The 15,399-nt window shown below is 35.7% G+C and overlaps 1 protein-coding gene across 5 annotated transcripts in view; it reads right to left on the bottom strand.

Annotated features, from left to right (window-relative positions):
• Nucleotides 1-695: 695 nt before the first annotated feature.
• Nucleotides 696-15,399, bottom strand: part of LOC143226551 (potassium channel, subfamily K, member 16-like) — a 53,642-nt gene continuing 38,938 nt past the window's right edge. For all 5 annotated transcript variants that reach the window (XM_076457665.1, XM_076457662.1, XM_076457664.1 and 2 more), the window contains exons 3-6: nt 13,188-13,364; nt 9,552-9,884; nt 6,126-6,355; nt 696-3,577 (exon numbers count right to left, since the gene is read on the bottom strand). In XM_076457665.1, coding sequence (XP_076313780.1) covers nt 3,041-3,577; nt 6,126-6,355; nt 9,552-9,884; nt 13,188-13,364 — 1,277 coding nt within the window. In that variant the 3' untranslated portion in view covers nt 696-3,040. The remainder of the gene's footprint in view (nt 3,578-6,125; nt 6,356-9,551; nt 9,885-13,187; nt 13,365-15,399) is intronic.

Here is a 15,399-nt window from a genome sequence, read left to right on the forward strand (position 1 = left end):
CTTTATAATGTGATGGTCAATCCAACTATTTACTGGGAAAAGAGTTGGCGGTGGGTGGTGATGACTGTTTGCCTTTCACCTAGGCTTACACTATTAAATTAGGGATAATTAGCGTAGATAGCCCTCGTGCAGTTTTGCGCGAGAATCACAATAAATAAGCAAACTTTCTTCTTTTGTTTGAAGCTACTTTTCGATACGGTTCTGCATGGCCAGGTGAGTTAAGGCATTCGACTCGTAATCTGAGGTTCGCAGGTTCGAATTCTCGTCGCACCAAACATGCTCGCCCTTTCAGCCGTGGAGGCGTTATAATTTGACGGTCAGTCCCACTATTCGTTAGTAAAAGAGTAGCCCAACAGTTGGCGGTGGGTGGTGATGACCAGCTGCCTTCCCTCTAGTCTTACACTGCTAAATTAGGACGGCTGGCGCAGATAGCCCTCATGTAGCCTTGCGTGAAATTCCAAAACAAACAAACAATTTTTCGATACTAGTATTATACAACAAAGAAACATTGTCATTGAATGTAAGAATGAGCAATTAGTAAATATTTTAGAAAAACAAACGCATACAGGTGATTTTTGTTTTTTATTCAATATGGGGTATTTACTGTTCCATTGTTCCAGTTCTGCAAGTATATCCATCCTCCTTCCCCGTTACAAAAAAAGAGAGATCAAAGACACGTAAAAACTGCACTGAAATTTGAAGTTTAAAACACATATTTATTTCAAAGAAAATGTCTACACAATCCCAAAGGTACCTGTATAAAAGTTACAAATATTTGCAATGGTATATTTATTCGAGCGTTCTCGGCTCTTCAACGGAAGCCATTCAAAACAAACTTAGCATTTATGACTTAAAGTCATACTGGTGTCAGTCTCTAACGACTTGCCAATTTAATTTTAATTATAAGTTAAAATGATAACTAAAACAACAACAACTGAAACTATGTGAAACTGAGAATTGATACCGGTTTTTAATTATGAAGTTAGGCTTAACGAGTATTATACCTTTAGATGAAACAAAGACAATATTTTTAAAAAAAAAGAATATAAAATGCTATAACTGGCGCTTCTAACATTTCTAGGAATCCTGGAAGGTTGCTCTATAACACTAAACCTACATTTAGAAACACTCTTATCACATGTAAAGAAGAATGTTATGGAATGATCTATGCTATTACTACGAGGACTCTAGTTAAAATAATAATTTAGAACTTGAATTTGAAAGACGTGAAGTTTATCGATACGAAGCCCAATGAGTAACTGCAGGAAAACACGACTTGCTGTATGGTAGAAGTGACACCTGGCGGGCTTTATAGCGAGACTGCATAAGTGTCAGAGTTGATCAAAGCGAATTCTGAACTCAACATTAAAATGTTTAGTAAAATTAATATATAATAATCAATAATAAATATGTACTATGTACTAGATATCGAATAAGACTTTCCTTTTTAATGTTTTTATTTAGTATATCACTTCTTAGAATCATGGAAAACGTATTAGTGTGAAAGAATACAATCATCCCGTGATCTGGACGAACTGAGAGAGCATAGTGCGTTCTGACAATTACTTAGAAAGTATTTCTCTAGCTACCACAATTTTTTAGTAAAACTGGGACTGTACAGTAGGACGGACCGCTTAATTGTGTATGTGTGGTATATAACATGTACAAGTTCTAATCTTCTGTCTTAAATGCTCATTAGAGCATAACATCACCATTTTCATGTGAGATTTCGTGTCAAGCTAGAATGGCGACATTACGGTTGCTTGAAAGAGTTAAATATTTATAGGTTTGCTTGATCACGGTGACTTTGATACAAACGGTACGTACATCTAAGTTGAGGTTTCGAATAAACTAACTCAACTTAGTATTCATTAAATCCGTGTCGACAAGTAGAGCTAGAACCATGGAATGAATTTACACATGGCATTCCAAACAATCACATTGCACACTGATTATGAAACGTCTTTAAAATCAGAAAGTAGCTAAGCTAACAGGAGATAAATTCAAAGAAAATCAAACAATAAAGGTAGCATTACAGAAAATCAAACGATACAGACAGCATGACAAAAATATAAACATCATAGAGAGCACGACAGACAAACAAACACTACAGCTAGTGAGTTTAATATTTGTTCATTGCAAAGCTACACAATAAACAGTGTGTACATCTAGCAAGACAGAAGAACAAACAAACAAAAACATGAGATGACATAAGAGCAGACTACACAGATTAAATAATTAAAACTTGTAATAAACTTCAGTTACTTTTGATGAAGAAGCAAATTCCCAACACAAATAACACATTAAATCTCAGCAACCCAAGGTTTTTCACCCATGTTAGGAACAAATACAATATGAAAATAAGTATACTATTTAGAAAGTATAAGACTAAAAGTTATTCAGTTACTATGTTGTATAACAAAAGTTGTACCCCAACATTTTAGAGTAAATTATGTTTATACTAATATCTGTTGTTGACAAAAGTTGAGACACTGGTAGTTTTCTCTACACGCACGAGAGCATATTTCTTAAAATGTGTTGGAAGGCGGTTAAAAAGTGCTGTTTGCTCGCGTAATCACTGATTGGACGAATGATGATGGAATCTGTGATTGGCTTACCTGAACAACTTAATTGTCACATGACACGACTATATGAATAAGAATTAAATGAAACTCAGACACGGCTGGTGAATACGAATAATAACTTAATCGTTTGTCACGTGACTGGTTTATACGAATAATAACTTAATGTTTGTCACGTGACTGATTTATACGAATAATAACTTAATATGTTTGTCACGTGACTGATTTATACAAATAATAACTTAATATGTTAATAATATCACGAGACTGGCTTATGCTCGATAAAGCGTCATCTCTCTGTACGTTAAATACACTGAAAAATACTTAGTGAAATTTACGTTTATAACGAAATCCTTACGATTTTGCATTAGAAAGGAACGATTACTTTGAGAGACGAAGGCACATCATAAGTCACTCATGCACCATTTTACTGCTGAGATACAAAGATATGAGAAACATCACAAATTTGTACTTTTTAAGTTTTCCTTATCAGAGTTAGGGTAGTTTTTTTGAGCAATGACGTCACGTTCACAATTAGAAGTTTTAATATTTCCATTTGGAACCCCAAGAAAGCCTCCGACAAGAAACGGATTATGGTATTCTGAGAATCGTCCATGTTTGGCTAGATGACCGTTTACGTACGATGAAGAATGAAAACCAAGTTGACTTCTATTTATGACAGTCGGACTTTTTGTCTCATCTTGGATATGGATTGAAGAGAGAGCTACTGGCAGACTGTGCCGACGTGATGACATAAGGTCTGAAGACGATGCCAAATCCAAGGCTTCCAGTCGATCGAAGCACTTGCTGTGGCGCTGAGTGCTAGTCTCATGTCTTAGTGCTTCCACAAGCTTTATTAACCGTTGTAGGTGGAGCTCCGTATTCTTGTCCCGAGGACTATCCGTGCCATCACTACCTGTTGGGCTGTCCAAATGATCTGGTTTCCCAAAAGACAGCGAGCCAGTCCTCGAGGGCCGCTTCCTACGGGCCTTTTGCTGTTTTCAGATATTATGTAACATTAAACACGGACGTGAGAACAGCACAGTTCTTTATTTTAAGCACACTTCAAAAACAATAATTTATCATGTTACAAAGAGTACTGGATTATACTAATCGTACTGCTTTTTAAAATTAAAAGAACTCCACTTAACACTATTTTTAAGGGTTTAATATTCGCACAAGGTTATATTTTATGAGACGAACTTTTCTGAACCATACAAAATCAACAGTTGAATATATGGTTAAAGTTCTTGAATAATACAACAGAGTATAAAAGTGTAACGAGTAATTTTAAACCACTGTATAATACAGAAAAATACACACACACACACACACACACACAAATACCTAAGTGAAATTGTTCATACAGCAGTACGAAATAAAAAAAAACTTATATTCACATTGTAGTTTTGTTTTTCTAATACAAATACAATCTGGCGAGTCCTAATGGTTAATATTCTGGGCTGTGAATCGAAAGGTCTAAGGTTCAAGCCGTAATATGTCCACGAACATATTCCGCACTTTTATCTGTGGGAAAGTTATAATTGTGACAGCAGTCCTGCTATTCAGATAAGAATAGCCTAATTACCAGCAGATACTGCTGGCTGGTTAGCTCCCCCTCTTGTCAGCAACTTAAAACTAAAATAATAGCCTCGTCTAAACCTGAATGGTCTTTAACTTGACCATTTAGCTCTCGTGTCGTAGAAAGTACTGGTCATGCTGTAAATACTAAGTAAAATTCCTGTGCGCTATATTCAAGGTTGTAGAATCCAATCAAACATAAATATGGGGTGATTTGGAATCAGTAGTATATATAACCACAGCTTGTTTTTTAATTTCGCACAAATCAACAAGAGGGTTATCTGTGTTAGCCATCCATAATTTAGCAGTGTAAGACTAGAGGAAAAACAGCTAGTAATCACCACCCACCGCCAACTCTTGGGCTATTCTTTTACCAACAAAAAGTGAGATTAACCATCACATCAGAACGCCCGTATTGAACGATTTTAAACGTAAATTATCAAATTATTGATTAGTATCTATATAGGTTGAATTACAAACCTATCTGCGAGCTACTTATCTTACGGAAAAAAAAGAAAACTTTGTGAAATAAAAAGAATCTATTTAAATAACTGTATTGAAAACAGGATTGTGTAAACGATACTTTTATACACTTTGAGAACACTTTATTTTAAATACGTCGGTTAAAACATTATTACACTCTCTTCTAATTCTAAGGGCACGTTCCTTACTAGAGTTTGTAACGTGATGTCGTACTAAATATAGCGCTCGTTTTAGGCCCTCCATGGAAAAAATACAAATTCGGCTAACGAGACTTCGATGATGATAAGTTATATATTTATCCAAATATCTCTAAAATTTGAGCCCTCTTTCTCCTTTTTTTACTAAAACAATTTGCATATGCATTAATATGACGAGAAGTATTGTATATTTTAGTATATAAGTAAGTCCCCGCTAGTACAGCGGTAAGTCTATGCATTTACAACGCTAAAATCAGAGGTTCGGTTTCCTTCGGTAGACTCAGCAGATAGCCCGTTGCTATAAGAAAAATACACACACATATAGATAAAATCACTAGTGCAGCTTTGCGTGAAATTCAGAAAATAAATTTTATTTTTGTCATGAACTAATGCCCCAGTTATACAACTTTGATTTGATCGAAATTGCTTTTACCACCAGGCTCGAATATTTCAAACCCTTCAAACGAGATTTAAACCATTCATGTTTGTTTTGAGAGAGTTCATGCGCCAGATGGCGTGAAAGTCCTGGTTTGGCTGCACCCATGCCTTCAAAACTTACTTATTTATTCGGCACGGCATGGCCAGGTGGGTTAAGGCGTTCGACTCGTGATCTGAGGGTCGTAGTTTCGAATCCCCCTCGCACCAAATATGCTCGTCCTGTCAGCCGTGGGATAGTTATAATGTGACAGTCAATCCCACTATTCGTTGGTAAAATAGTAGCCCAAGAGTTGGCAGTTGGTGGTGATGACTATCTGCAAAATTAGGGATGGCTAGCGCAGATAGCCTTCGTGTAGCTTTTTGCAAAATTTAAAAAAACAAACAATATATTTACTTTTGTCTAAGTGAGACATAACTCCTGTTTCCATCATGGTCAAGTATCAGTTTATTATGTTAACAGCGCCTTTTAAAACCAGTCTAATGCCCAATGTTCTTTGACTAGCATGGAATCCTGAACGGGTTGGGGGAAGGAGTCGTTGTGTCAATTTACTATGAAATGTAGTAAACAACAGTTAATGACCGCATCAGGATAAGGGGGAAGGACCCTATTTTGTCTTAAATAATTAATTATAATAAATACTGCAGTAGGTTTTAAACACACATATTCTTCTTATGATCGATAGATTTATGTAAAGTGGAACTATTCTGATGACGAACGGCTGGTGTACAGTGTTTAATGATAAAGTTTCAGCAGTATTACTCTACCATTTTAAGCAAGAAGTTTAACTTGTCCCATTAACTGTAGGTGGCTCTCATGCAGACATGTTTCTCAGTTCAAGCGTACCTTGATGACGAATTCCTGAAGAAGGTGATGGATGTCCTCCACCCTCTTCTCCACCTTCTGTTGAGTATGGTGGATTCTGAGTGAGAGACCATGTTCCATTCGACGGATTTGTTTGCATCGCATGGCTCTGGAGATATAGTTAAGAATCATTGCTAGATACCCCAGACCAAAGATAATCCAGAATATTACGCCTGTCTTGTAGATCCATATGTAGTCTCCATAAAAGTTTCCTGCGATATCAAGAGGTGATTATTTTGGAGAAATTTACAAAATCGCGACTTGACAGAAAATTCTGGTAGGTTAACTTACAGCTTGCCTCCAGTTTACTGACAGTCACAACGAACTTTTAACATATTGTAATAAAAACACCAAACTACTGAATTATTATTACTTTTAGAAAAATCGTGATTCGTTAATTAATCTTGTGGATCACGTGCAGTACGGTCCAACAACTAGTGTACTAGACTGTGGATCTGAAGTTCCGTGGCTTGTGTCAGATCCACGGTCTAGCGGCTGACTACTAAGCTATGCGGAGGAGTTTCGTGTTGAATCTAAAGATAAGTTTTAAAATATTTTCGTCAAAACTACAATTTTCTTAGTGAATAATAATATAATCATTTCAAAATATTCACTGTTTAGGATTTGAAGGTGCTTGTATGTGTTCTACTTGTTTTAACAAAAACCAGAAAGTCTGAGTCCTAAAAATATAAAATAAAAATAATTCTCAGCGTGATTTGGTACATGTTATTTTGGACAAAGGAGGGTCAGTTTCGGCGTAGACCTCTTTTTTCTTTCTGAAATTATTCTGTTTGCACTCTTACAGAATCCTAGATAATAGCTACTTTTTAAAGATTTGTTACGTTACTTACCGTATCTCAAATTTTGTCCATTGTCCGCAGTTTTAATTAACATACCCTTTTCATGCCATGTCCAGTTCATGTACATTTTCACTAGCTTCACTTGTATATGATCGCACTGTTAGTCCATGTTTACAATACTGTTTCACTTAGCACTGGCATACGCACACACATAATTCTATTTTTACATACCGAACCCTTTTATAGTAAAACTACGTTTGTGTCCAGGATTTAATTAACCTAGCACTAGTTGTCTTGTAAAATTCTTTGTGATGATAAAGGAGAGGTTCTTTGGACTAGGTTTATTATTTATTATGTACCTTTGTAGTCTGCTCATCAATTCATATTTTATAAATATTTTTCTTATAATATTGAAGCGAATTATCCAGGAGTTTGTCTGTTAGTGTTGTCGTGTTTGAACAGTTGTGTAGAAATACTGAGTTTGCTGATTGTGGGGCTCTATACGTTTTCGCAAAAATATAGTTTTGGATTTCGTGTAGCTTGTTGATGTGTGTTTTTGATACATTGATCCATGTTATATAGACATATATTCAACGGCTGGTCTTATGTATATTTCACAATTTTTCAATATGTTTTCTGATGAAGCGCCTTGTTTGTTACCCAATTTTTCAATATGTTTTCTGACGAAGCGCGTTGTTTGTTACCCATCGGATAACTCGCTCTTTTCTAAATTCAGCTTTTTACGCTATTAACGTGTGGTGTCCATTTTAATTTTGAGTGAAATTAATCCCTAAAAACATTGCAAATATTGCTACCTGTAAGATAGTACAGTCTAAATATAACTGTGTTTTTAATTTCCTTCTCTTTTTATGATCCTGTAAATAATGACATGTCTTCTGTGCGCCTTAATTTTAATTTTCCATTATTACATTACAATTCTAGTTCGTTTAGTAGTGGTTTTATATTGTATGTTGGGTTTGGACCATTCTTCTAGAATGCTACATCATCTGCTAACTGTGAGCAAATCATCATCTTCTTCATTGGAATTCGGTCCACGTTTTCAACCAGAGAGGGCTGGCTGGATTCAGCGTAGCAAATTTTGAACAGGTAAAACGATTTGAATGTGATGATTCGTGATTACGAAAATGGTCGCATCTCACGCCTAGCGCTGTACTCATTCACTTTCCAGCAGACATGTTTGTCTTTTGCAAGTGCTTAGCTAATGTCTCCTTTGCGTTACGTTTATTGCACTAAGGAGTCAACAATGACACCTTAATAGTGATCACTAACCCTGGAATTATTATCTTTGCAAGCGAAGCATTTGAATGTAATTCTCTTTGGTAACTTATTTTGTTTTTCCATCAAGTGGTATCCTGTATTAATTCACGTTATGTATGAATTTCTTTGTTTATTTGTACGCGAACTTCTTCCATAATTTTGGAGTTATTAGGACAAAATTTGGTAGGTAGACTCAGGGTAGTTTGTGAGTGTCCTTAAATATATGGCATACCTTTTCTACTAAGAAGATGTGAAGGGGAATAAGCCACTCCCGAAAGGTCACACAAGAATTATGGGGGCCTAGGAGTAGCCTTTTGTAGTTGCTGAACTCAAAACTTCGCATCAAATTTTGTGTTTCTGGCACCTATTGTGATCCTCTCGCCTTTTCTTAAGACAGCTAGGTCAAACATGGCGTCGTCCTCAGGTATCACTTTTTTTTTTTTAAGAGCTGGACACCCTTTGGAACTGACAGACCAATTAGTTGACAACGCTCACCAGTATGTAGAGGATGTTTTGTAGCAATGAGAATTTCTTAGTTGCAGTTTGGTAAAGCTGACCAAAATGTCACATCCGACCCTTTTCTGAAGAAATTCACATAAAGGTGTAATTTAGGTAACCATGATCAATAGATCTGATAATTAAGGTTCATATAAGTCTGGTGGGATACACACCCACTTTCCTGTAGTAATGGACAAATAGTCTAACTAAATGGCTTTAACAGGTCCGAAAAGTTTCTGTGAACGAAACATTAACCAAAATAGAACAACAGATCTGATAAGTCATGCCTCATGTATCTATGCTACTTAGGGTGTACTTTCTCTGAGGGTTAAGTTGCTAGCACTACATAGCACAACATATTAGTTAGTGCAGTTTTATGAGTTATCGAACAAAATTCGTTCCACTAAACTAAGGTTGTTCGATGTGATTTAAAGGTACCAGCAGAGAGATTTAGAATAAATAATTTATTTAGGGCAGGTGGAAAGTTGCGTGACTTGCTCTTAAGTTCTAAAAATATGTCACATTTTCCCGGTATGACCAGGTGGTTAGGATGTTTGACTCACACTCTGAGGGTCACGGGTTGGGATACCTGTCCCACCACACATGCTCGCCGTGGGAGCATTATAAAGTGACAATCAATCCCACTATTCGTTGGTAAAAAAAGTAGTGCAAGAATTGGCGGTAGGTTATAATGGTTAGCTGCCTCCACCTAACCTAGGGGGGGGAGGGCTAGTGCAGATAGCCCTCGTGTAGCTTTGTGCGAAATTCAGAATAAACAAAATCACATTTAATTTTACTTTTCTGAATTAAATGTTTTGTTGTGTAAACTTACCTGCTACGTAATCACCAAAACCGATGGTGGCGAGCGAAATGAAACAATAATAGAGTCCTTCCAAGAACGTCCACTGTTCGATGACCATGAAGATACCTGCTGGAAGAATGATGAACACGACAAACCATGGAAGAAGAAAAGTCAATGCATTGATCGCTAGCGCCACCTTGGAGCTGTAGCTCTTTTTGGCTCTTTCGAGACTGCTGAGCAACTGTTTGCTAAAATGGTCACCGATTGCCGCTAGGAGTATCCCCGTCATAGGTATTCCTATCATAGCGTAGAAGACACAGAATATTCTTCCTGGAACGGTAGATGGCGCTAAATGGCCATAGCCTACAACAGAGGCGTTTCTTCAGTTTCTCGTTTAGGCCTAAATATATTCGTGCAGTTTAATCTTCAGTTTTTGTCTAATTACTTTTATTTTTTATTATATAAGTATTAAGCTTTCTGAAAATTATTATTATTGTTATGCTTCTTTTTTTAATATTTGAAATATATTTTTAAGGACGTCGAAAATACGATTTAAACCAAGGATTAAGATTTAACAAAAATTTAAAGTTTTTTTATTTTATTAAGTACAAAGTTTTACAGCTAGCTATCTATTCTCTGCCCATCGCTGTTATTGATGCTCCAGTTTAACGTTATACGCGCTCAAACACGCTTCTGAGTCATCGGGGAAGAGAGGGTATTTAGTAAAAACAAACTTTTAAGCCTAAAGCAATATCAATACATTTTATCGAACTGAATGTTCGGAAGATGAACTGACCATCTATTATTACACGCACATACGTATATCGTTCACTGGTAAGTCAACAATAAATTTAAAAATCATTAAATACTAAAATTTTGGGTTCGATTCCCTGTTTGGATAAAGCACAGATAGCTCACTAAGTAGTTTTTCACTAAAAACAAACAAACAAAACAATTATTCATAACAAATAGTTATTTACAACTTAAATTCAAATCGATACTAGCGAGCATGGAATTGTTCCTACAAATAAAAATCGAAACGAACTCCTGAGGTGCACACTGCGACATTAATAAGCACCAAACGAGTAACGGTTATTCGATAAACTAAAATTAAGCTTCACCTAATGACATGCTTATCTATTTCTTTCACGGTATCAAACTCAACAAACCAAAATAATAAAGAACTAAGTTACTGTGGAAAACAAACAATAATTGATACCGTAAACAATGCATGGACGCGACAATATTTTCTGATAATAGAAATATAGAAGTGTGAGTGTGTGTGTGTGTTTTTATAGCAAAGTCACATCGGGCTATCTGCTGAGTCCACCGAGGGAAATCGAACCCCTGATTTTATGGAAGTAACACAGAGAGAGGCTTTTTTATATTTTTTTTATTGCTATTATTTAATGAGTAGTCTTGTCATGTAAGTAAGGAGTTCGACATTGTAAAAGTTTACTCTAAACAACCTGTCTGAATTGATTGTTTGCTAGTTAAGCTTCGAGAAGGATTAATGAATGTAGGCTTAGCTACAAATAGAAACTTTACTCACTTCCCTTTTTATGTGTTTTCAGGTCTTCGGTTTGCTTTTGTTTATCCAACTGAAATATCTTTGCCCAGGAGAAGTTTTGATATACATTTGAAAAGAGTTTCTCTCAAATTCAGATCGCAGTTTGTGTTTATTTATATTCTTGAACACCGACAAGGCCTCGCTAGCACCGAAATATTCCTACCATAAAAAAAATCAAAAACCGATAAGACTATTTTATGGGTGCTTTGAGGTTGTACATCACGCGTTAAGGCCGTTTTATTGTTTGTAAGTCCTACAGTCTCTTCGATGATGCCTGAAATGTCTGTGGTTGCATTAGAAACTATTTATCCTTATTAAGCTAACACTTTTTTACGTAATTTATTAAAATTATGCGTCTTTTCTATTCTATATAATAAGGATTCTTACTTTGGTTTCCTTCTTCTTTTATGTCTCTAACAGGAAGGACATTTTGTGTATCTGAATAAAGGCACAGTCATTTTTTTATTGTGATGTCACAAAACTTGTTGTCTACATTTATTAATTAATTCATATTCTAGCTGGATTATCCGTCCCCTGGATGGAACTTGTATAAATTCCTGATTAATGAAAAGTTATCTTAAGACATTAAAAGTTACTTCCCTTATATGTAGTTGTAGAAAAAAAAACGCCCATAAAAACTGCAATAAGAAAAATTAAAAACTGAGCATTCATATGTGACCTAATGGATCTAATGAACCTCCATAAGAATTTTGGCGAGTTCCACCCACATCCTACGAAGTAGTTACATGGACATACAACAGATAGTTATAACTAGTATTATTATAAATATAATAGTATATTATATAATAATGTTGACTGTGGACTATCTTGATCTCTGCAGATCCCAGACTTCAATATTGTTGACTGTGGACTTACTTGGCCTCTGCAGAACCCATACCTCAATATCGTTTACTATGGGCTATCTTGGCCTATGCAGATACCATACCTCAATATTATTGATTGTGGACAATCGTGACCTCTGGAACCTCAGACCTTAATATTGTTGACTGTAGACTCTCTTGGCCTCTGCATATCCTAGCTCTCAATATTGTTGACTATGGACAAACTTATCGAAAAAAATAGTAAAGGAGAAACTCTCACAACTAAGTACTTCACGATGTCTGTAATTCAACTCCCACATACTTTTACATACTCTAAAATCGACTTGCGACAACGCTCAGCCGACTTGTGACAACGTTCAGCCGAATTGTGACAACGCTCAGCCGACTGATAGAAATATTCTCGATCGTTTATTCAATTTAAATCTTAATAAACGAATCGTTATTTACTAGATATTACAAAATACTGTTGCGTAGTCTTTTTTCTGCACAATGCCTGACACTATGAAATAGGTTTTTCAACTCGTTACGTGTGTTCCAATATAGACTAATGAAAGTAGTACAGACATTCAAACGAGTAAGTAGAGTAACCTTACTTAGAAGTTGATAAGGAACAAATTAAGAAGTTTCTCCACTCTAATGACTAGTATTCCTCTGAAGCAACACGATAAAACACTAGCTACGTTTGTCTGCTAATGTCGACCAGGTTAGATCCAGTTCTTAATTATTTATATCTATATTATTTATAAATTTGTTGATGTAATCTTTTGTTACTTGGACTAGTGTTACGAGTTTAGCTGGATTTGTCTGAAGCATTATAGATGACTTTGGTTAGGTCTGTCTGACTCAACATGTATAATTGTGGTTAATTCTACATGATTTTGGCTAGGTCTGTCTGACTCAACATGTATAATTGTGGTTAATTCTACATGATTTTGGCTAGGCCTGTCTGACCCAACAATTATGGTCTTTAGGTAGGTCTATTCGACCCAGAACGAGTGATTATGGCCAGTTCTATCTAACGAAACTATTTATATATATTTTTAATTTAACATATCTACAACCCACACATTCTGTTAAATCTATTGCGGCCTTCGATGTGCCACTTTTGTAAGTTATATTTTATCTCCAAAATAGATATTACTTCAATGTAACGAGTAATATATCTTACACACACACTTATAAATGCTGATATACAATATGGATTATCTTATAAAATTCTCGTAAGTTACTAGACAAACAATGTTTTATACCTACCGATTGTTGTAACAACAGTTATTGCAAAGAAAAAGGAATTGTAAAAACTCCAGTTGAGATGAGTATTGTTTCCGTAATCATCCATTAAGTTTTTACTCCTCGCCTCCGCTAGGTGGTGCACCAGTCTTTGGATGTCTCCTTCAGTAAAGTTTGGATGATTCATTCGTAATAGTTTATCTGTCTCAAAGAGCAAATTAATTACTTAGTTTCATTGGCTAATTGATGTTTACACAAGAAAGCATGATAAGACTTCTCATTACAACTAATAAATTAATAACCTTTTCCCAATTATTGATGTTAGCAGTGCAATGCATCTTGTTTCTCAAAATGATGGAGAAGGCGAGCTAACATTAGTAAACAGAAAAAAAAATAACAGTGTTTGCTAGAGCTGTAACTAGGATATTCAGTAGCAAAAGAAAAAAATCGAAACAAATGTAAGAGTGTAGTTAAAAATAATTTAATGATTGGTAATTAGGGGCAAGGTTCTGAAACCCTTTAAGTTCCAAATACTTGTCATATGTATGTGACAAGTGGGTATCACGGTTACTAACCTACACAATCACATAATTCTAATTTTAAATTAGTAACTATTTTATTATCAAATAATACATAAACAATAGAATACCTACTGATTAATAATAAGAATTTGATGATTGTTTATATTGCTAACCATGGCAACGCCACCAACTTACCTTGACTACTTAAAGTACTGTTATAGCCACTGATTTTGTAAGGAATTTAGATATTTAAGAAATTAATCAGTATAATTATTGCTAGTTAATAATCAGAATTAGGTGCTAACCTAATCACGACAACGATCCATTTAAGCCTTATTTTAACATTTTTGCGCGAGCTAGCAGCACAATTCTTCAGGATATTTTCTCCCAACAGCACAGTGTCGAAATAATTAATTAGTACGAACTGCATAACACGGTGTTAAGCACACCTCACAAACAATATTAATAATCTAGGAGCATGCTTATTCTATTGAGTATTTCTCTAGATGTATATCGTGCACTTCGTGGCTATTTTGATGATGAAAGCCACTTAGCTAAATGTCATTTAGGTTTAACAAGGGGAAAAAAAACGAGATTACACTGGAACCAACCAAATTATTTTTAATCGAACTTTAGATTAAGTATTTTGTTATTACTGTTTTCATGACATAATAATATGGAGACACAAATCAGAGGACATACATATATTTTACAGTAATCTCAATGGTTTCCAAAAATACACCACTGCATGAGTTTAAACATAATTTAAAATGGAAGGATAGAATAATACCAAACAGTTAGTCTGACCCAAATTTAAGTTGTTCCATAACTGTCAGAGCCAAGTAAGACATTTGCTACATGGTTCTATTACCACCCGCTGTACCGAGGCTTTACAGTAGCTGTGTTGGGGTTTGGAAAATATACCGTAACAGGCGAGAAACGCTTGCCAGAAAACACAGTCCTGCCGCGATCATATAGCTAACACTTAGACAAGAAAAAAAAGCTGAAAAATTGGAAACATGACGGTAAAAATGATGCCCTGTTTGAGATTGCAACTCCTTTCAGTTGAGATCAAACGAACCGACAGTAATGAGTGATGCTCTAGATGGACTTGATAACTGTTTTGCTGTTGAAGTAGAATACGTCAATGTGTTCGTCTTGTTGTTGCAGACTTTAAAATTTTAGCATGATAAAATAAAATGGTACAAAGATACAATTAGAGCGAATTCAGACTTTTAATGCTTTACTAGGTATTACTCTGTCTGTACTTTGAGAGTTAGAACTCTCATGTAGAAATGGCGCGTATTCTCTATTATCCAGTGCACCGCTGATCTATGACTGAAAAATATTCCAAACAAAGCTAAAGATTCATCATGGTTGAAACGAACGTTACACAACGAGTGATTTGTTTGTTTTGGAATTTCGCACAAAGCTACTCGAGAGCTATCTGTGCTAGCCGCCCCTAATTTAGCAGTGTAAGACTAGAGGGAAGGCAGCTAGTCATCACCACCCACCGCCAACTCTTGGGTTACTCTTTTACCAACGAATAGTGGGATTGCCCATCACAATATAACGCCCCCATGGTTGAAAGAGCGAGCATGTTTAGCGCGACGCGGGCACGAACCCGCGACCCTCGGATTACGAGTCGCACGCCTTACGCGCTAGGCCATGCCAGGCCTACACAACGAGTGAATGACATTGAAATGCTACTGTTA

The sequence above is a fragment of the Tachypleus tridentatus genome, chromosome 9 (genome assembly GCF_004210375.1).
Source record: "Tachypleus tridentatus isolate NWPU-2018 chromosome 9, ASM421037v1, whole genome shotgun sequence".
Taxonomy (NCBI): Eukaryota; Metazoa; Arthropoda; class Merostomata; order Xiphosura; family Limulidae; genus Tachypleus; species Tachypleus tridentatus.